The sequence below is a fragment of the Rhinoderma darwinii genome, chromosome 5, assembly GCF_050947455.1.
Source record: "Rhinoderma darwinii isolate aRhiDar2 chromosome 5, aRhiDar2.hap1, whole genome shotgun sequence".
Taxonomy (NCBI): Eukaryota; Metazoa; Chordata; class Amphibia; order Anura; family Rhinodermatidae; genus Rhinoderma; species Rhinoderma darwinii.
In genome coordinates this window covers 206898472-206921011 of record NC_134691.1, presented here as the reverse complement: position 1 = coordinate 206921011, position 22540 = coordinate 206898472, and the positions used below count along the sequence as shown (strand labels likewise).

Here is a 22540-nt window from a genome sequence, read left to right as displayed (position 1 = left end):
CACAAGGCGATACGGGGGTCAGGAGAGCTGGTACCCGTATCTATCAAACATTTATGCCAAATCTTGTGAATGCGCCATAAATGTCTAAGTTGGGAAAACCCAATTTAAACTAGAGTTGGGCAATATCAGAAATTTCAGGCCAGAATACCGTGATATTGGAAATATACATTACTATATCACTGCAAATCACAGTATTTCAGAATACCAGTATACTACCCAATGTTACCTGTGACAAGTGAAACATTATGCAATCTAGGAGGGCAACGTTTGAGAACTTCTGTTTTGTACATTCTTTAGGGTAGAAAAAAAGGACAACGTAAAAAAAACAAAAAACTTGAGACCTACAACTAATAACCACCCAACTGTAATTAGAACTTACCAGACAGGTAGGCAACTTTCTCTTTTAATATAGGTAACACTTCCATAGCTTTCAAGGTCTCATTTCTTTGAGATCCTAAAAGACAAAATTACAAGATAACATTATAACCGAATGCTTTATACTATGGTATTAAATATATTGTTTTCCTCTTTAGCAGAAGTGCAGTTCTCATGTTACACAAGTCCAACACTTAACCCCTTAACGCACCATGACGTAACTGTACGTCATGGTGAGCAGTAAGTTCGCGCACCTTGACGTACAGTTACGTCAGTGCTTTGACAGTTAACCGCCGCGCGGCGCTACACCGCAGCGGCGGTTAACTGTGCAGGGTGTCAGCCCTGCTCTCCCCGTTGCCGATCAGCGGCCTGTCGCCGCTGATATCGGCAGTTAACCCCTTAATTGCGGCGCTCGATTTTGAACGCCACAATTAAGGTCTTTAGCGCCGATCGGCAGCCCCCCATGTGAAATTACGGGGGCTGGCGATGGTACCCATGGCAACCGGACGCCAGACAATGGCTTCCGGGTTGCCATGTACAGAAGCCTATGAGGACCACCCCGAGGGTGGTCGTCGTAGGCTTCCTGTCAGTGTGACAGTTTTTGGTCACCACCCCTCACAAAATATGTAATAAAAAGTGATCAAAAAGTTGCATGTACGCCAAAATAGTACCCATACAAACTACAACCCGTCCCGCAAAAAAACAAGCCCTTACACAGCTTTTTTGACTGAAAAATAAAAAAAGTTATGGCTCTCAGAATACGGTGACACAGAAAATACATTATTTTCTAAATAAGTTATTTTATTGCTCAAACGCTGCAAAACATAAAAAAAGTATATACAAATGGTATCGCCGTAATCGTACCGACCCGCAGAATAAAGTATAATAGTCATTTATAGCCCAGGGTAAACACCGTCAAAAATAAATAAAAATCATTGTCAGAATTGATGGTTTTCGGTCACCTGGCTTGCCGAAAAATTGAATAAAAAGTGATCAACAAAATCGCATGTACCCCAAAATGGTACCAATGAAAATTACAGATTGTCCCGCAACAAATAAGCCCTCACACGGCTCCGGTGGTGAAAAAATAAAAAAAGTTCTGGCTCCCAGATTATGGCGATGCAAAATGTGCAGAGTGTTCCAAAAGTGGATAAGATCGGGCACCATTTATCAGTGCGACACTGGCCACATATCTGTGGATTATTATTTATTTACCCCATTATTATACCCTCTTATTATGCCCCTGATGTACTCTGCCCAGCCTACATGTGCCCCAACATTATAAACTGAAATACCAGCAAAACGCCAGAGCTACTACCAAGCAAAATATGCGCTCCAAAAGCCAAATGGCGTCCCTCCCTTCTGAGCCCTACAGCGTGCCCAAACAGCCGTTTATGTCCACCGATATGGCATCGTACCAAAAAATGGTACCAATAAAAACGACAGCTCGTCCCGCAAAAAATAAGCCCCCACACCGCTCTATTGACAGAAAAATAAAAAAGTAGTGGCTCTTGGAAAGCAGGGAGGAAAAACGAAAAAGCAAAACATGAATCAGTTCGTAAAGGGTTAATTACTTTCTAATGAAAAAACATTTATGACCACATGTGGGGTATTGCCGTACTCGGGAGAAATTGCTTTACAAACGTTGGGGTGCATTTTCTCGTTTATCCTTTGTGAAATTGAAAAAATTCAACATTTTAGTGGAAATAATGTTGATATTAATTTTCACGGCCTAATTCTAATAAATTCTGCAAAAGACGTGTGGGGCCTAAATGCTCACTATACCCATAGATAGATTCCTTAAGTGGTGTAGTTTCCCAAATGGGGTTACTTTTGGGGGGCTTCCACTGTTTCGGTCTCTCAGGGGCTTTGCAAATTCGACATGACACCCAAAAACATTCCAGCTAAATTTGAGCTCCAAAAGCCAAATAGCGCTCCTTCCCTTCTAAGCCCCGGTGTGGGTCCAAACAGTAGTTTATTACCACATATGGGGTATTTACGTAATCAGGAGAAATTGTTTTACAAATGTTGGGGCGCTTTTTCTCCTTTATTCCTTGTAAAAATTAAAAATGGCTACCTTTTTTCAGAAAAAAAGTAGATTTTCATCTTCACATACTAATTCAAATAAATGTAGCAAAAAAACTGTGGGTTCAAAATGCTAACTATACCCATAGATAAATTCCTTGAGGGGTATAGTTTCCAAAATGGGGTCACTATTGGGGGGTTTCCACGGTTTTCTTCCCTCCAGTGCATTGCAAACGCGACACGGCACTGAAAACTATTCCAGCAAAATCAGAAATCCAAAATCCAAATGGTGCTCCTTCTCTTCTGAGGCCTGCTGTGGGTCCAAACAGCAATTTATTACCACATATGGGGTATTGCTATAATCGGAAGACATTGCTTTACATATGTTGGGGTGTTTTTTCTACTTTATTCCTTGTAAAAATTTAAAATTTCCTAATTTTTTCACAAAAAAAGTAGATTTTCACCTTCACATACTAATTCAAATAAATTTAGCAAAAAAACTGTGGGTTCAAAATGCTAACTATACCCATAGATAAATTCCTTGAGGGGTATAGTTTCCAAAATGGGGTCACTTTTGGGGTGTTTCCACTGTTTTGGCAGCACAAGGCCTCCTCACACCTGACATGGTACCTAAAATATATTCTAATAAAATAGAGGCCCAAAATCCACTAGGTGCTCCTTTGCTTCTGAGGCCTGTGTTTCAGTCCATGACCGCGCTAGGGCCACATGTGGGGTATTTCTAAAAACTGCAGAATCTGGGCAATAAATATTGAGTTGCATTTCTTGGGTAAAACCTTCTGTGGTACAGAAAAAATTTATTACAAATGAATTTTTGAAGAAAAAAAATGAAATTTGTAAATTTCACCTCTACTTTGCTTTAATTCCTGTGAAACGCCTAAAGGGCTCAAATACTTTGTGAATGCTGTTTTGAATACTTTGATGGGTGCAGTTTTCAAAATGGGGTGATTTATGGTGACTTTCTAATATATAAGGCCCTCAAAGCCATTTCAGAACTGAACTGGTCCCTGAAAAAATAGCCTTTTGAAATTTTCTTGAAAATATGAGAAATTGCTGCTAAAGTTCTAAGCGTTGTAACGTCCTAGAAAAATAAAAGAATGTTCAAAAAATGACGCAAACAAAGTAGACATATGGGAAATATAAACTAGTATGTATTTTGTGTGGTATTACTATCTGTTTTACAAGTAAATACATTAAAATTTAGAAAAATGCTAATTTTTGCTAATTTTCTCTAAATCTTGGCGTTTCTTACAAATAAATATTGAATTTAATGACAAAATTTTTTCAGTATCATAAAGTACAACATGTCACGAGAAAACAATCCCAGAATCGCTTAGATAGGTAAAAGCATTCTGGAGTTATTACCACATAAAGTGACACGTCAGATTTGCAAAAATGGGGCTGGTCCTGAAGGCCAAAACAGGCTTAGACACTAAGGGGTTAAAGAGGCTCTGTCACCAGATTCTGAAACCCCTACCTCCTATTGCATGTGATCGGCGCTGCAATGTAGATAACAGTAACGTTTTTTTTAAAACGTTTATTTTTGGCCAAGTTATGAGCTATTTTATATATATGCAAATGAGCTTTGAAATGGACAACTGGGCATTTTTTTTTCTTTATGTCTAATTGGGCGTGTATTGTGTTTTTAACTGGGCGTGTTTACGTATATGACGCTGACCAATCAGTGACCAGTCAGCATCATACACTCATCTCCATTGATTTACACAGCAGCGATGTGCAGCCGCATACACAGAGATTAACGTTACTGCAGTGTCCTGATAATGAATACACATGAAATCCAGCCTGGACGTCATGTGTATTCAGAATCCTGACACTTCTGAATCTTTTCTGTGAGACTCCGGCAAGGGAAGCGAAATCTCGCGAGATTACGGAGGTAAACGAGATTTCGTTTCACTTGCTAGAACTCTCAAAGAAAAGAGAGTCAGAAGTGTCAGGATTCTGAATACACATGACGTCCAGGCTGGATGATCATGTGTATTCATTATCAGGACACTTGATTAACGTTAATCTCGGTGTATGCGGCTGCACATCGCTGCTGTGTAAATCAATGGAGAGGAGTGTATGATGCTGACTGGTCACCGATTGGTCAGCGTCATACACGTAAACACACCCAGTTAAAAACACAATACACGCCCAGTTAGACATAACGAAAAAAGAACGCCCTGTTGTCCATTTCAAACCTCATTTGCATATATATATATATATATATATATATATAAATATAAAAAATAGCTCATAACTTGGCCAAAAATGAATGTTTTTTTAAAAATAAAAAAAAAACGTTACTATTATCTACATTTCAGCGCCGATCCCATGCAATAGGAGATAGGGATTTGAGAATCTGGTGACAGAGCCTCTTTAATCCTTATCAGGTAAAAAAATATTTTTTTGAACACCTCAGTTTATACCAATTTCAATACAAATTAATGTACCACTTATTTTTCAACATAATGAGGACCCGTCACTAGATCATATAAGTTGTAGGGTTGAACAAGGTTTTGAAATATTGATACTATTTCGATGTCGTGCACCCTCAAATGGCTCAGAACTGTTAAATCATGTATTTCGATATCAAGCTGTGCGGCTGCACAGCTTAGTATTGTAATACATCAATGTAGTCAGAGTGGGGCTGTGGCTGTGTGATACAGCCATTGCCCTACTCCTGACAAGTGTGCGTGCGGTCAGAATGATTTGATGCGGCCGGCGCTCCACTAATGAGCGGCGGTGCTGGCCCTGAAGACAGAGAACATGGCGGGCACACTGCAAAGCACCCCCATGTTCTGTCTTCAGTGCCGGCACTCATTAGTACAGCGCCGGCCACATCACATCTTGCTGACCAAGCGCGCACACTTTTCAAGAGCGGGGCAATGGCTGTATTACACAGCCGTAGCCCCGCTCTAACGACAGAGATCAGAGAAACCTCTAATTTCCACCGATATCAATGCAGACCGCAGCACTCAAGGGGAAAATGCGAAGGGGGAAATCCCTGTGACGCGATCGTGGGACATACCATATATGGGCAGACATCCCAGGGTCCATTGAAGGATCCCAGGGCTGTCCGACCAGATTTCCTGTTAGGGCAAACTTAGGTATGTCCAACCTAACAACTGCCTGTACACAGGCTAATGTACCGGCAAAAAAAAAAAAAAGTCTAAATACATACATATTCGGTATCGTTGCAACCGTAATATCATGCCAAACAAATTTATAACATAATTTATGATGTGCACGCTGTAAAAAAAAATAAAAAAAAAAATACAAAACTGCTCTCTTTCACTTAATAATGTGAGGTACATGGTGTTATGAATTATGAACCTCCATGTGCCCCACATTAATAGTAATTAACCCAATCCTGTATCTCACATTAACCCAATGTTGTCCATTATGACTGAGAAATGATGGGGTTAATTACGATTAATGTGCGGCACATGAAGTTTCAAAAAGTTATGGACTGGTGTCTTTTTTTTAAACTTATCAACTATGGATGTTTTGCAGGCACCATTTCACGTTTAAAGGCTATGTACACCTTAGCAGGGCATTTTTTTTTAAATAATAAACAGGTCAGTGTGTTTCCTGTAACTATAAATAATTTAGAATATTGAACCTTTCACCTGCCCATACATGTGCAGCATGTAATGGGCAGTGCTGCACAAATCCCGGGGCACTGTACTTTTTTTCTACACTCCTCCGTAAATTTAGATATTGGTGCAGTTATATTTTGCATCCGATATTTAAATAACCCCCTGAACAGTCAATGGGGACTATAATGGCAAGGGGGAATATTACTATGGCCGTGACACTGTCCAATCAGCTACGGACAGTGTAACAGCAAGAGCGAGGAGAAAGAGCATGTCAGCAGGCAAGACTGATCTCTCGCGAGACATCACAGTCTTGTACATGTCTGCCGAACTGGCAAGGGAGCATGTCACTGCTGCGGAAAAAGCAAGAGCTGGAGAGAGGAGAGCGCCCATGCACGCCCACGCTCTCTCTTCAGCTCTCGGTAGACAAGGACAAGACTATCATCTCCTGCGAGAGATCGTAGTCTTGTACTTTGTCTGCCGAACTGGCATGGGTGCGTGCCACTGCTACGGACAGTGTAAGAGCTGGAGGGAGGAGAGCGCGAACGCACACACACAATCTCCTCGCTCTTGCTGTAACACTGTCTAAAGTGGATTGGACAGTGTCACAGCCATAGTAACACGCCCCCTTGCCATTACACACCCCATTGACAGTTCAGGGGGTTACTTAAATATCGGGCGCCAAATATAACGGCACCGATACCTAAATAAAGGAGGAGGAGGGTAGAATTTTTTTTTTAAAGTGCCCCAGGGCTTATGCAACCCTGCCCATTACATGCTGCACATGTACAGGCTAGGGATACACGATGCATAAAAACTTCAATACTGTTCCAATACTGTGCATCCCCAAACGGTTCGATACCGTTGTTTCATGTATTTCTATACTAAGCTGTGTAATACGTGCGATACAGTCATTACCCCACTCCCGAGTCCTGACAAGTGCGCGCCGTCAGGATGATGCGATGCGGCCTGCGCTGCACTAATGAGCGGTGGCACTGAAGACCGAACATGGCAGGCGCACTACAAAACACTCCCATGTTCTGTCCTCCACGCCTGCGCTCATTAGTGCAGCGCCGGCCGCATTTCCTCATGATGAACACGTGCGTACTTACTGTCAGGAGTGGGGCAACGGCTGTATAACACAGCCGCAGCCCCGCTCTAGAACGGCGGAGATGAGAGAAACCTCTCATCTCCGCCGTTATTTCCCATGAATGCTGTGATCAAAGCTGACTGCAGCATTCAGGAGAAAATGAGAAGGGGGGATGCCCCTGGATCGCATCACAGGGAATTTGTGTGACGCGATCGAGGGCCGTACCATACATGTGCAGACAGCCCAGGGTCTATTGAAGGACCCCAGGGCTGTCCTACCATATTTCCTGTTAGGGCATACATAGGTATGTCCTAACAACTGCCTGTGTACTATCCGTACACAGGCTAATGTACTGGCATATAGCTGCTATATGCCAGTACATTAAAGATTAAAAATAAAGTAAAAACATAAAAGTCATATTAAATTAAACAAAATAAACACACCTTTTGTTACAACAAACATTAAAATAAGTCTGAATACATAAAATATACACATTCAGTATTGGCGCGACCGTAATAACCTGCACAACAATTTTTTTGCGTCATTTATGATGTGTACGCTGTAAAACAAATAAAATAAAAACTTTTCACTTATTGTGGGGCACGAGGTGTGATGAATTTAACCTCCATTTGCCTCACATTAATAGTAATTAACCCCATCATGTACCTCACACATTAACCCATTATGACTGAGAAAAATAATGGGGTTAATTACTATTAATGTAAGGCACATGGACGTTAAATTCACCATAACGCCTCGCGCCTCACATCAGAAAATGGAAGATTTATTTTTTTATTACTGCTGGCAAAGTATCGTTTTGTTATCGAAATCGCAATACTACACAAAGTATCGGTATCGAAGTCCAAATTCTGGTATCGTGACATCGCTAGTACGGGCAGGTGAATGGTTCTCTTTAAACGGCCAGGATCGAAAAACTTGTGTAGGCCATTGCAGCGGGATGTTTGCCGGATGAACGCAACTGCGCGCCAATTTGCGGGGATGTACCACTAACATGGATGTACAGTTACGTTCCATTTGCGGGAAGGGGTTAAAGTGGCTTTCCAGGCTCTTCAACAGATGACCAATCCTTAGCACAGGCCAAAAATGAATGATTGGTGGGGGCCCAACCCCACAGGTCAGTAGAGCGAAGGCGCTCTCAGTGCTACAACTAAGGCCTCGTTCACATCTGTGTTGGAGGCTATGTTAGGGGACTCCGTCGCTGATCCGACCGAGATTACCAGAGACAATGCTCGGTTATTGTCTCCGGTAAAACCATGGATACCCCCACCGAAAGCGGATGGAGCCCATTAAAGTCAATGGGTTCCATCGGCCGCCGTTACTTCCGGAATTTTGTTGTTCTGCTCCTCAGACAGAGCAGAACAAATGGAATGCAACAATGCAGATGTAAACATAGCCTTAGTGAACAGGGTTGTGCTGCAGTTCTAGGGATAGCCACACTTGTAAGGAGTGGCAGTACAGCAAGCCTTGTGGGTCTTCGAGTTGTCACGATACCAGAATTTGGACTTCGATACCAAAACGATACTTTGCCAACAATAATAAAATCCACAAAAACAAGTCAATTAACCACTTCCTGACCAGGAGCTTTACCCCCTTCCTGACCAGGCTCATTTTTAAGTTTTAGCCATGTGCCAATTTAAAAGCAAATTGTTGTTCTATTATTTTTCCAACCTACATGTATTTGGTCTTTTTTTCAGAACATATTGGGCTCCATATTATGTTAAAAAATAATAGATATATTTTACTTTTTTTTTAAAATATGGAAGGGAAAAATGGAAAATAAAGTTGAAAAAAATGTGTGTGTGTGATTTTAGGTGTTTTTGTTTTTTTTTACATCTGGTGCATGCCACTGAGTAAACACACTCGAATACATATTTGGCAACTTCTACTGACTTCAACGATACCAAATATGTGTGTATGTCTTACACGCTGGGCGGAAGGGGTCGCTTACAATGAATGGTGCGCAAACCGGCTTTTAGAGAAAAAATTTCCAAAGCTGGTTCGCTGACACCATACGACCATTACATTTCCTCAGAATAGGCCATCAATATCTGATCGGTCAGGGACAGTCACACGGCACCCTCGTCGATCGGCTGTTTTGAAGGGGCTTATACGAGCGCTGCTTCCAATTCATTTTCTTTACTGCTCGCACTGTGAATCGTGGACACACTTGTAGCAGCGATTCACAGTATTACAGCCTTCTACCATTCAAGTGTATACTGTAATACTGTGAACCGCCGCTACAAGTGTGTCCACGATTCACAGTGCGAGCAGTAAAGGAAATGAAGGGGAAGCGAGGATGGTACGGGCATCGCGGCCCCTTCAAAACAGCGGATCGGCGGGGCTGCGGGCCACCACCGATCAGATATTGATGGATAAGGCTCTATTCACATAACAGGGTCCGAGTGTCGGCCGATAAAAACGGTCGTTTTGCATCCATATATACACAATGAAGGCAGGGACTTCTCCTGGATCAGAATCCCCAGCCACAACGGTGGTGATTCCGCTTCAGAAATCCCTGACGTCACTGTGTCCATATATGGACAGTGAAGTCAGGGACTTCTCCTGGAGCGGAATCCCCGATCCCCGGGCACAGTGTTGCCGAAGCTGTGGCCGGTGATTGGGGATTGTGCTCCTACAGGGAGCAACAAAATACTCTCCTCCTCCTCACATGCACTTCGCACTGTGAGGAGACAACGTGAGCAACGGAAGACACAGCCGTCACTCGGAATTCATTCAAATGATGGCCGTGTATTACCCGACCCCATAGACTTCTATGGGGGCCGGGAAAACAGCCGAAAATAGGGCACGTCCCATTTTATGACTGGGCCGTAAAAAATCAGTTTTGTGAATAGCCCCATTTGGGGTCTATTGTTCCTACTGCGGCCGTGTGACGGACGTTTTTTGAACAGCCATCACACGGCCGGGAAACCCTGTCGTGTGAATAGGACCTTATCCTGAGGATGGGCCATCAATTTTTGTGGACTGGAAAACCCCTTTGACACCCCAAAAATTATTATTTTATGGAAAGCAGACCCCGAGGTATTAATTTAACGACATACCAAAGATTTGAAAATCTGCCATGTAAAATGTCTGCAGCATGCAGATGTTTTGTAAAATCTCATCTACTTGCCTTGTACTGTAATCCACTGCAGACTTTGCCTGTGCAAATCCGCAGGTAAAATTTGTAGCGAATCTGCCACATCTAACGTCACCCTAAGGCCCAATTCACACAGTGTTTTGGTGCCGATTTTGACATGGAAACCGCATCGGAATCAGCACCAATCTACAGCCAAAATTGTTGTTTTTTTCCCGGGCGGCTGGGAGGCAGAAAAAGCGTTTTACGTCCGCATTCCTCAATGGCCTCAGGGGAAAAACACGGCAAAAAAGTGCAGGCAAATCAAAATCTGCCTCAAAATTCCTGAAGTATTTTTTTCTGCCTGCAAAATACTCCGTGTACAGGTTGTCCGACCAAAGATCGCTATGTCCCATAGCCTACACCGCAAGTAATGAAAGTCAATGTGGTCGCGTTGCAACCTGCAGGTAGCTGCAACACAACAGTTCGGATTTCTTGCAACAGTCATGTCGTGGCAACTTGCGCATTGTGACACAACAACATTGACTTATTACATGCAATGTAGGCTACGGGACATAGCGATCTTTGGCTGGTCGACTGGTGTCGCACGTGGCCAAAGTCGCCGTGTAGCAGATAGACAAATTTATTTACAGAGAAAAAATTTATTGAAAAAAAAAAGTTTTGGTTTTTTTTACACATTATTCTTCTCCCTCTGGCAGTCTGCCAGAGAGGGAAGAGATGCAACTGGTGATCACTGTGACAGGCTGTCATAGCGATCACCTGACCAGAGACCGCTCTGAAGCTCGGTGATACAGCTGTCTAGACAGCTGTATCATGGAGCATCTTACCGTCGACATGCATGTGATCACTGTGACAGGCTGTCACAGCGTTCACATAGCGGAGCGCCTTACCGTCGGCGCACAAGCGCTGCTGGGAGGAGCAATGTGATGGCTGCAACAGCGATCACATGACCGGAGACCACACTGAGTGGTTTCCGGGTGAAAGCTCCGTGATATCAGCTGTCTCTAGTTCACAGTCAGTTCACACATGGTATAAATACTATGGATTTTGTTATGGAAAATCCGTAGCATAACAAATACAGTAGAAGCAAAGGGGATGAAATTTGTACAAATCTCGTCCACATGCTACATAAACGCTGAGCGACAATATGCTCAGAAATTGACATGTGGTGCGTTTTTTTTTTAACTGGTTGACGACACAGGACGAGTATGCTCGTCCTGAGCGGCGAGCACTTCGCGCATTAGGACGAGCATACTCGTCCTGTGTGACAGCCGTCTGTGCATGCGATCGAGAGCGGGGCAACGGCTGTAATACACAGCCACGGCCCCGCTCTGACAGCGGAGAGAAGAGAAACATCTTCTCTCCGCTGTTAACCCTTTGAACGCCGCGATGACAGCTGATCGCGGCGTTCAAAGAGGGGAGACTGCACATTGATCGCGTCACAGAAAATAACTGTGACGCGATCAATGCCCATAACTTGTATGGCCAGACAGCCCAGCGTCCATTGAAGGACCCCAGGGCTGTCTGAACATATTTCCTGTTAGGGCATACTGAGGTACAATCAGTAACAGGCGAATGTACTGGCATATAGATCTATGCCAGTACATTACAGTTACAAAATAAAAATGATAAATCCCTTTATGGGATTTAAAAAAAAAGTTAAATGAATGTAAAAAAAATAATGATAAAATAAAAAGTAAAAAAAAATACACAGAAACTCATTTTTTATAATAAATAAACTTTTTAAAATATAAGTCCCAAAACATGAAATAATACAGACATATTTGGTATCGCCACAACTGTAACAACCTGTACAACAAATGTATAACATTATTTATGATGATCGGTGTATGGTGTAAAAAAAAAATATTAAAATTGCAGCGGAACTGCTTTTTTTCTGCATTTTCACCAAAATAAAAATTTATAGAAATGAAACGATAATGTATTTGTACCAAAAAATGGTACCTACATAAAGTACAACTAGTCCCGCAAAAAACAAAGTCTCATACAACTACGTCGTACAAAAAAATAAGAGTTATGAGTGTCGGGATGCAAAGAGGGAAAATGTAAAAAAATTGCTCTGCCCTCAAGGCCAAAATTGGCCGTGTCCTTAAGGGGTTAATCCGTAGCATGTCAATTGTGTTTGCGGAAATGCTGCTTATTTGTTGCAGGATTTCCCCATTGAATTCTATGGGGAGGTTAAACCCGCAACAAATAGCAGATTTCACATTTTTTGTGGAGGAATCACTGCGATCCCGGCCCAAAAAGCGCAAAAAAAAAAAATTGTATACTTACCCAGAAGTCTGACGTTTCATCCAAAGTGACCGCTGCAGCCAATCACAGAATGCAGCAGTCACATGAGATGAAACCATCCCAGGAAGTCGGGCTGCAGAATGCCGGAGGGACGTGTCACCATGGCTACGTAAGTATGAAGTTGTTTTTTTTTCAGGTGCAGTTTTCCATTTGAAATTCCAGTCGCAAAACTGTACCACAATTTGGTTGCCGTTTTTCAGCCGGAATTCCCTGCAGGGCACAGGGCGGATACGCGACGTGCTTTTACGCAGCAAATCCGCACTGTGTGAAAATACCCTAATAGTAAATAACCCCATAATGTACCTCACACTTCAACCCAATGTTGCCCATTATGACTGAGGTACATTATGGGGTTAATTACTATTAACGTAAGGCACACGGAGGTCTAAAACTCCTAACATTATAAGTGACCCCATCATTTCCCTCATGATGGCAACATTGGGGTCAACCCCTAACAGACCATTTTGGCCTTGAGGACAGAGCAATCTTTATAGATTTTTTTCCTCTTTGCACCCTGCGCTCATAATTTTTACATTTTTTTGCTCAACCTAGACGCATAAAACTCTGAGTTGTCCTTTAGATTTGTCTTTTATACAGTTCTACGCCACTTTATTGTTACACATCGTCTCACCATGACCGGTCACTCGGTATCCTTGTCAAACCTTTATAGTATATGTACTAATACCACATTGTGACGTCCCTTTTGCTTTTGAGACACATTGTATATTCAATAAAATATTGTTCTTATTTTGACTAATTACTGATCTTCCAGAACTCATTCTTGTCTATTGAATTGATCAGAGTAGTGAATGGGGGAGGTTTTTGTCGTGTTCATGGAGTGGTTAATAAGGCTGGGTTCACACAGAGTTTTTTGTAGGCGGAAAATCTGCCTCAAAATTCAGTTTGGAAGTTTGAGGCAGATTTTCCTCTGCCTGCACGCCGATTTCTGCAGCGTTTTTCGCCCGCGTCCATTGAGCATAGCGGGCATAAAATGCAGCGAAATACGCTTTCTCTGCCTACCATTGATGTCACTGGGAGGTCAGAGGCATAATCGCGCAAAGATAGGGCATGTCCTTTCTTTCTAAGGTAAAACCGGCTCGCGTGAGAAAGCCGCCCCCGCCTCCCATTGAAATCAATGGGAGGCATTTTCGGCCATTTTTTGGGCAGCTTTGCGGAGCGGTTTCCGCATCGAAAAACTCTGTGTGAACATATCCTAAGAGTTGCAAAACGAGGCAGATTTGACACGCGCCTTGTTTTGACACACAATATTTTGAGATACATTTTCTATAGATCTCATCTACTTTGCCTCTGCTGCATTTATTTCTAAGGCCCAGTTCACAGGTTTTTTTTTCACACCGATGGAAACAGCGGCAAAAAACATCCGAAACCGGATGGGAGGCATTTTTTTCCACAGCGATTTTTATCCGCTCGCGGTAAAAAAAAAAAAAAAAAGCGGCATTCTCTTTCTTGCCGCGGTTCCGCCTCTGACCTCCTATTGAAGTCAATGGGAGGCAGAGAAAGTGTTTTTTGCAGCGCTTTTTTTCCCACGGCGCTCTATGGACGCGGCCAAAAAGCACAGCTAAAATCGCGGCAAGAATCAGTGTGAACAGGGCCTAAGGCTCTGTTTACATCTTCATTCGGGTCTTCCGTTGTTCTTCTATGATGAAAATCAGAACAACGAAAAACAGATCCACCAGATCCATCGTTTGACAAATACCATACGCTGGGCTATTTTGTCCGTGAAAATCGACAGAATCTGCGACAAGTCCCTAACTAGGCATCCAAAGATGTGAGCGGAGCTTAACTTATAGGACGACATTATTATTTGGAATAATACTGTGACCAGGTTCAATGAAAATAGGAAAAGGATTTATTAACAAACCTGATGGACAGCTCCACTTATCAAGCTGCCACTTAGGCTGGGTTCACACGAGCATGTTCGGTCCGTAATTGACGGACGTATTTCGGCCGCAAGTCCCGGACCGAACACAGTGCAGGGAGCCGGGCTCCTAGCATCATACTTATGTACGACGCTAGGAGTCCCTGCCTCTCCGTGGGACTACTGTCCCGTACTGAAAACATGATTACAGTACGGGACAGTTGTCCCGCAGCGAGGCAGGGACTCCTAGCGTCGTACATCACTATGATGCTAGGAGCCCAGCTCCCTGCAGTGTGTTCGGTCCGGGACTTGCGGCCGAAATACGTCCGTCCATTAGGGACGTAACATGCTCGTGTGAACCCAGCCTTACGATACACATCAACACTTAGTTGTACTCAACGCAGAGTAGGAACATCCTACAGGAATAACATCTCTTCCCAGCTTCACGGTTATGTTCACCTGCATTGGGGGCTTCGCCACAGGTCCGGTACAAAATGCCGGAAAGCGACGGACACCGTCATGGCAACCAAGCAGAACCCATTAAAGTCAACGGGTTCCGTCGAGGCGCCACGGGTGTCCGTCGTGCGACAAATCAGTCACTGCCGTTATTTACGTCGTTCTGCTCCTATGATGCGGCGGAACGACGGAAATAGCAACACGTGTGAACAGAGCCTGAAAGGTTAGCTGCGTTTATAAACAATCACTTCGCCTTGCTGCAGGAAATGGAAACGCACTGCTGCTGTACTATGTGCCATGTGGTCTCGGTACATGACATCATTACAATATAACAGTCATTTGCCCTCACGTAGCAATGAGGCAGCACGGTTACACAGTATGATGGTTGTAACAATGGCAGGAAGTTCCTAGGCTACAGAGCTAGCACTCCACACACGTTATGCCGCCAACGAGCATCAGAACAAGAATACACATTTGGGGAGTGCGCTGGTTTTCCTTTGACATCATGACAGCCATTGCTCGAGTGAACGCTGGACCCCTCCCAAAAGCGCTTACCAGATCTGTAAAAAGCAGCAATGTCTGCCGAGTCCTTGACTGTATCCTCCAAGCCTTCCACCGAGCTGGCTTCGCCGCTGCCCGCCGCCGTTGCATTGATGGGAGCGGTAGACGTCGAGCACGGGATAATATTACTGGAATTGTTAATGCCGGAGACATTCATTCTTCCGGAACGTTTCGCTGCGTTCAAATGAAGAGCCACAGATTGTATTTTCCCCCTCACACCGTCATCTGCGTCACTCTCTCCCTCCTTTGTCCTCTCTACACGTTCTGTCAATACGCAATGTCCGTGACAAAATACGCGCAATAAATAAAAGCTCTAGGTCTTTAGTCAGCAGCTATTACACAGCGTACAGGCAAACAGAAAAGCCTTTTTACACAACTAAGCCTAGTCATGCACTTAAAACAAAGACAACACCTATGTCCCTCCAATCCCGGCTTGTACTCTACACCGAACAAGACGAAGAACCAAATAACGGTACAATAACGCAAAGCACTGCTCCGGTAATCACAACAACTAGAGTCACAGGCGGCGGCGTTGGTTGCGGCGAAGTGGGTGGAGCTAGGATACGGGAGTGTGAGGCTGCTGTGCGTGAGGCGCTGGTCTCGCGAGAACTACCTCACAGCTAGTTCAGATGTTCTACGGCAAAAGTACGGACCGAATGTAACGTTGTGTTTCTTCTGCGACGCCATAGGATTTTTGCAATGCGGTTATGGAGTATAGTTTGGACAATGGTTTGCCATAACTAACGTTTTTCTAGTCTTCAGTCTCCACATTACCAGATTTACTAAGCAGAATTCCCCTAAAAGGCAATTCGTTTTTTCACGCCTACCTTGACTGTTTTACGTGTGCCCTTTTTTGTGCCAAATATTGGTGTAAACGTACACCGGCCATGAGGTGGTATGAGTTTTGCCAAATTTTTCATGCAACGTGTGCCAGTTTGACATGTTTGGCAAAATGTGCGAATTTTTTGCCGATTTGTAAAATGTACGCACCCTTTAACAGTATTAACCCCTTATGACCCTGCCTGAAAAGGCCTTAAAGTGTAGCTAAACGTTCGTCAAACTTCTGATATGTCATAGTGACGTCTTAAATTTGTATTGGTGGGGGTCCGAGCGCGGAGACCCCCCACCAATCGCCAGAACGAAGCAGCTGAAGGTCTCGTGTGAGCGCTCAGCTGCTTCATGTCTGTTCGGCTTTTTCCGGAAAGCCGATGTATCGTGTACGAGCTCAGACTTTCTATTGAGTCTGTACACCGATACATTTATTTCTGGAAAAAAACGAAAACAGACACGAAGCGGCAGAGCGCTCACACGAGACCTTCAGCTGCTTCGTTCTGGCGATTGGTGGTGGTCTCCGTGCTCGGACCCCAACCAATCGGAACTTTTGACGTCAGAAGTTTGCCGAACGTTTAGCTACACTTTAATAACCAGCTAATTTATAATATTTCTTTTTGCAGCATCAATATTGGAAAAAGCGATTTTTGGCATTTGTTTTTTTTTTTTTTTGTCCCATTCATGTTTAAGGCTGGGTTCACACGACCATGTACGGAACGTATTTCGGCCGGAAGACCCGGACCGAACACAGTGCAGGGAGCCGGGCTCCTAGCATTATAGTTATGTACGACGCTAGGAGTCCCTGCCTCTCCATGGAACTACTGTCCTGTATTGAAAACATGACTACAGTACGGGACAGTTGTCCTGCAGAGAGGCAGGGACTCCTAGCTTCGTACATAACTATGATGCTAGGAGCCCGGCTCCCTGCAGTGTGTTCGGTCCGGGTCTTCCGGCCGAAATACGTTCCGTACATTACGGACGTAACATGGTCGTGTGAACCCAGCCTTACGCCTAATAATGTGTCAATTTAATTCTTCAGGCTATTCCGGTCGTGTGTATACCTAATATGTGTAGGTTTTTTATTTTTATGGAATGTATGGGCAAAAAATTTATATTTTATGCAAAATAGTGACTTTTTTTATTCGACTTTTTCTATTTATTTTTTGTTACAGCTTTTCAACCCATTATGGGATAACTCTATTTCCAACTATTTTTTTTACTTATAATGTATTAGCATATCCCTGTTTGACAATACATTACTGGATTCAAAATAACAGGCTGGTTCCCGTTATTCCTTCCAATTTCTCCAATTTCTTAAGTAAGGAAGGATTGATTTAGAAAAGTAGCCTTTATTAATCTAATAAAAGTGGAATATCACTATTTTGATTTTAGTATACAAACTGACATGCAATACACAAATATTGTATTGATAGGGAAATAATTTAGAATATGAAAGGGACATAATATGGTTGTTCTTTTCAGAACGGGTGCCCGGGATATTACCAAATATAGGGCAAACTCAGTTCAGCTGTAGGGGATAGATATAGCACCACATTGTGATCCGCACAGGATTCACTGGTCCTACTACCGTTGCAATAATCAAAAGGAGCCATAATCCCATCTTTAATGAATACAATATGTGTTTTGTATGTCCGTTTGTACGCTAAAATTTAAATTGGGGTATTCCACATTTATCAGCTTAAAGTTAAGTTTTATAAATCAATCCTTCCCTACTTAAAGGGAATGTGTCGCTAGAAATTTTTTTTTTTTTTTTTTTAGTTAAACAGTTAGTGTATACATGATTAGACATAGCTCTAATTTTTTTAATTTTTTCACAAGTCAGGAAATATTATAAATTAGATTCTAATTTATAACATTTCCATGTGCTGGTCACTAGAGGGAGCAATTCCCAAAATTGCAGCATTGGCATGTGGTAAAGCAACCTCATTGCTTTATGCTGCAAAATTGGAGAAGGCACACTCGCTCTAGTGTCGTCAAACAATCCCCCTCCTTTATCCCGGCTAGTGCCAGGAGAAAGGAGGGGGTTGAATGTTCAAACCTCCTACACTGTGTGCCGCCATTTTTTGAGTGAATACACAGTGTAGTAGGATTAGATACAGTGGTAATCACACAGTATAACACGAACATACACAAACACAACTTACCTGCTGCCTCCGCTCCTAGTCCTTTCTTCTGAACACATGTCCGGAAGCCGCGACCGGAAGTAGTCAGCTTACTGTCCGGTCGCGGCTTCCGGTCCACAAGAAAATGTCGCTCGGCTGAAGACCTTCCTTTTGGACTGTGTGGGAGCGGCGCATGCGTTGTTCCCACACAGACGGCGTACGCTGCAGTGAATGGAACGGCTCCCGTTCGCATTCACTATGGGACTGTATGTGCCGTATTCCATGTCTGTATGTGTCGTTAATCAACACATACAGAGATGAAAAAAAAAATGGCAGTCCCCATAGTGAAGTAAAAGTTAGAAAAAAGAAAAAAGTAAAACACATGAACACAAATAAATAAAATGTATTTTAATAACACACTAAAAGCAAATTGATATTCCAATTTTTTTTTTCGCGACACCTGTCCTTTAAATAACAGTACACTGTGTCATTATGACACAGGCTGCTGTTAGCAGCACATAGTGTAACCTAACAGCAGGCAGACAGCCCTAGGGTCCTTTCTAGGTCCCCAGGGCTGACTGCAGAGGGTTCTCCCAGTCCCCGATCGCATCATGCCACAGTCACGGACCGCAGTGATCAAAGGGTTAAATAGCTGGGGGTCATAATTTTTTTTAGATAACATCTGTATTTCGAAGTCTTCTCTAAGTTCAGGATCTGTTAGTAAGGACTTGTCAACGCGTAACGGAATTGCTGCGTATTTTCTGTCCAGAAATATGGACGGAAAATACACAGCGGAATACAGTAGCAGCAAAGTGGGTATGATTCAACAAATGTCATCCACACGCTGCGTAAAATTTCGGTCCAGAAATTCACCTGCGGTGGGTCATTTCAGTTCTGCAGCATGTCGATTATTGCTGCAGATTGTGGAATGACTTCCTGCATTTCTCTGATTTACTGCATCATTTGCTGCAGGAACGCTATGGAATGTCTTACAGGGGGTAGAAATGACATCACAGGAAGAAGAAATATAACCATCACACAGTCATTGAAAAATACGCACCAAAAAATGACAGCAAAAATCTGCACTATTTTCCGCAGTAAAAAACGCATGATCCCTGTATATAATCCCCATCATCCGTGTATATATGCTTGGGGCGGGCCCTGCCGCTCACACTGGGGAGCGGGCATTGAGACTAAACAAGAAGTAAATAGGACAGGCATTGAGGACACCATTGACCAATAGGATGCCTGAAATGGCGGCATATGGCAGAAGTCCAGCGGACTCTGAAAACATGCGTGCTGAGCCACTCTCGGCTCGGCGCAGACAGGTGTGAGGCTATAACTTCATCGTCCCTGCCTGCGCTGAGCAGTGAGCTGCCGGCATTACACAGTGAACTGACTGCTCCCTGCTCTACTAAAAGATTCAACTGTATCTGCGTCCTGAGGACACAGATACAGTTGAACCTGGAAAAAAATGAGAAAACCGAAATGCGCAAGATGTCAGTTATCTGCGCTGTATTTCGGTCTCGTTTATTTTCTGATTAATTGAACAGCTATAATTGATTAGTATGTATTTTGTGAAATTGCAGGCGTGGGAGCGCGGAGAGGGGACTGACGAGGTTGTTATTAGTTGAGGAACCTGCAGCAGAGGATATTTCTTTATCTCTTTTCTCTATAGAATGCGAGTTGGGGGTATTGCGGGTTTGGGCGGAGGGTTGCAGTAGACTGCAGAGTGGGAGGTTGTTTTTTTTTCAGGGCCTTAGGGAAATATCAGATAAATATCGAGGAATCTTAGGGGTATTAGAGAGGCTCTGTCACCACATTATAAGTGCCCTATCTCCTATATAAGAAGATCGGCGCTGTAATGTAGGTGACAGTAATGCTTTTATTTAGAAAAACTATCTATTTGAAACCACTTTGTGAGCGATTTTTAGCTTTATGCTAATGAGTTTCCTAATGCCCAAGTGGGCGTGTTTTACTTTAGACTAAGTGGGCGTTGTACAGAGGAGTGTATGACGCTGACCAATCAGCGTCATACACTTCTCTCCATTCATTTACACTGAACTATCGATATAGTTATATAGTTATGTGCAGCTACATACACAAACATTAACATTACTGCAGTGTCCTGACAATGAATATACATCACTACCAGCCTGGACGTGATGTTTATTCAGAATCCTAACACTTCTGATCTTTTCTGTGAGATTCCAGCAAGGCAAGCGTAATCTCGTTTGAAATGACAGGTTACATCGTAATATCGCGAGATTACGCTTGCCTTGCTGGAATCTCACAGAAAAGATTTAGAAGTGTCAGGATTCTGAATAAACATCACGTCCAGGCTGGTAGTGATGTATATTCAATATCAGGACACTACAGTAATGTTAGTGTTTGTGTATGTGGCTGCAGATAGCGATATAACTATATCGCTAGTTCAGTGTAAATTAATGGAGAGAAGTGTATGACACTGATTGGTCAGCGTCATACACTCCTCTGTACAACGCCCACTTGGTCTAAAATAAAACACGCCCACTTGGGCATTAAGACACTCAGCATAAAGCTAAAAATAGCTCTTAACAGGTTCCCGACCGCTGGCCGTATTTATACGGCCAGCGGTCAGGGTCTCTGAAGTCCGCCGTATAGACTATTTACGGCGGCACTTCAGAGACTGTGCACGCGCGATCGCGTGCACACAGCTCTATGCCCTGGCTGTTACTAACAGCCATGGGCACTGGGCAGAATGTCAGGGGCCAATCTTTTGGCCCCTGAACATGTGATCGCTGTGACAACCAATCACAGCGATCACATGCATTTCTGCATAGAAAACAGTGTGCCCTGTGCCCACGCTGTTACCAATAGCTCTGGGCACTGGGCAGAGTATCAGGGACCAATCTGATGGTCCCTGAACATGTGGTCGCTGTGAAAACCTATCACAGCGACCACATTTGTTTTATTTTGTCTTTTCTGGCAGTAAATCTCCTGCCTCTTTTCTTCTCCTCAAACATTGTTTCAGTTTGAGGAGAAGAAGAGACTCGAGAGAATTGCTGCCAGAAGATTACAGTGAAAAAAAATACAGTTACACTATAAAACATTCTCTGTATAGATAGATTGTATAGATAGATAGATAGATAGATAGATAGATAGATAGATAGATAGATAGATAGATAGATAGATAGATTTCTATCTATCTATCTATCTATCCATCTATCTTTTTTTCTATCTATCTACCTTTCTTTCTTTTATTCTATTAGAATAGGCAGGTAGGGAGTATATAATTATATATATATATCCACATATATATAATATATATAGCAATAGCGGTTTATTTTTTTGTTAGCGGTAGTGTAGATATATATAGCAGTTAGTTTGTGTGTTTTATAAATAAAAAAATAAAATAAAATTTGTTTAGTTAGTTACGTTATGGCGAGGAAGTTGTTTAGCGCCGAGGAGGCATACGCCATGCTGTGGTCTGAGTCGGAGACCGCATCAGAGATGGCGTCCGAGATGGAACCTGTTTTAGGTAGTGACGATGACAGCGTCACTTCAGGTTCATCTTCAGGGGACGTTGTCCCTGATGCAGTTGAAACTGCAGAACATGAAAGCGCAGGGCCAAGTAGCGCTGTAGCACGGGACAGCCTGGTCCCTTCAGTCCAGGCTCTTGTATGGGCACCTGCCCCATCTTTTGGGCCTAGAATCCACGGATTTACTGCCACTCCTGGCATAACCGTGGACAATACAAATTTTGTCCAAATGGATTACTTCCATTTATTTATAACGGACGACATCCTAAATCAGATTGTCCACGAAACAAATTTATATGCCACGTAATATATAAGGCAGAAACCTTCATCCACCCATGCCAGAGATTGGACACCCACCAATTTGCAGGAATTAAAAATTTTTTTGGGGCTCACCCTAAATATGGGTATTGTCAAAAAGCCCTCCATTAGGTCTTACTGGTCAACAAGACCCGCCCAAGCCACCCCAGTATATTCTGCAGTAATGCCCAGGTCTCGTTATGAGACAATAATGAGGTTCCTCCACTTCAATGACAACGCACAGGCCCCCCCAAGTACCGATGCAAACCGGGATCGGTTGTTCAAAATAAGACCGCTAATAAATTCCCTGAATAATTTATTTCTGCAACTCTACACC

General features: G+C 43.1%; 1 protein-coding gene across 3 annotated transcripts in view; it reads right to left on the bottom strand.

Annotated features, from left to right (window-relative positions):
• Positions 1–16001, bottom strand: part of TRIO (trio Rho guanine nucleotide exchange factor) — a 539453-nt gene extending 523452 nt beyond the window's left edge. For 2 of the 3 annotated variants that reach the window (XM_075826894.1, XM_075826893.1), the window contains exons 1-2: positions 15426–16001; positions 380–454 (exon numbers count right to left, since the gene is read on the bottom strand). In XM_075826894.1, the coding sequence (XP_075683009.1) occupies positions 380–454; positions 15426–15588 (238 nt within the window). In that variant the 5' untranslated portion in view covers positions 15589–16001. The remainder of the gene's footprint in view (positions 1–379; positions 455–15425) is intronic. The other variant, XM_075826892.1, reaches the window with a different exon arrangement.
• Positions 16002–22540: the final 6539 nt, after the last annotated feature.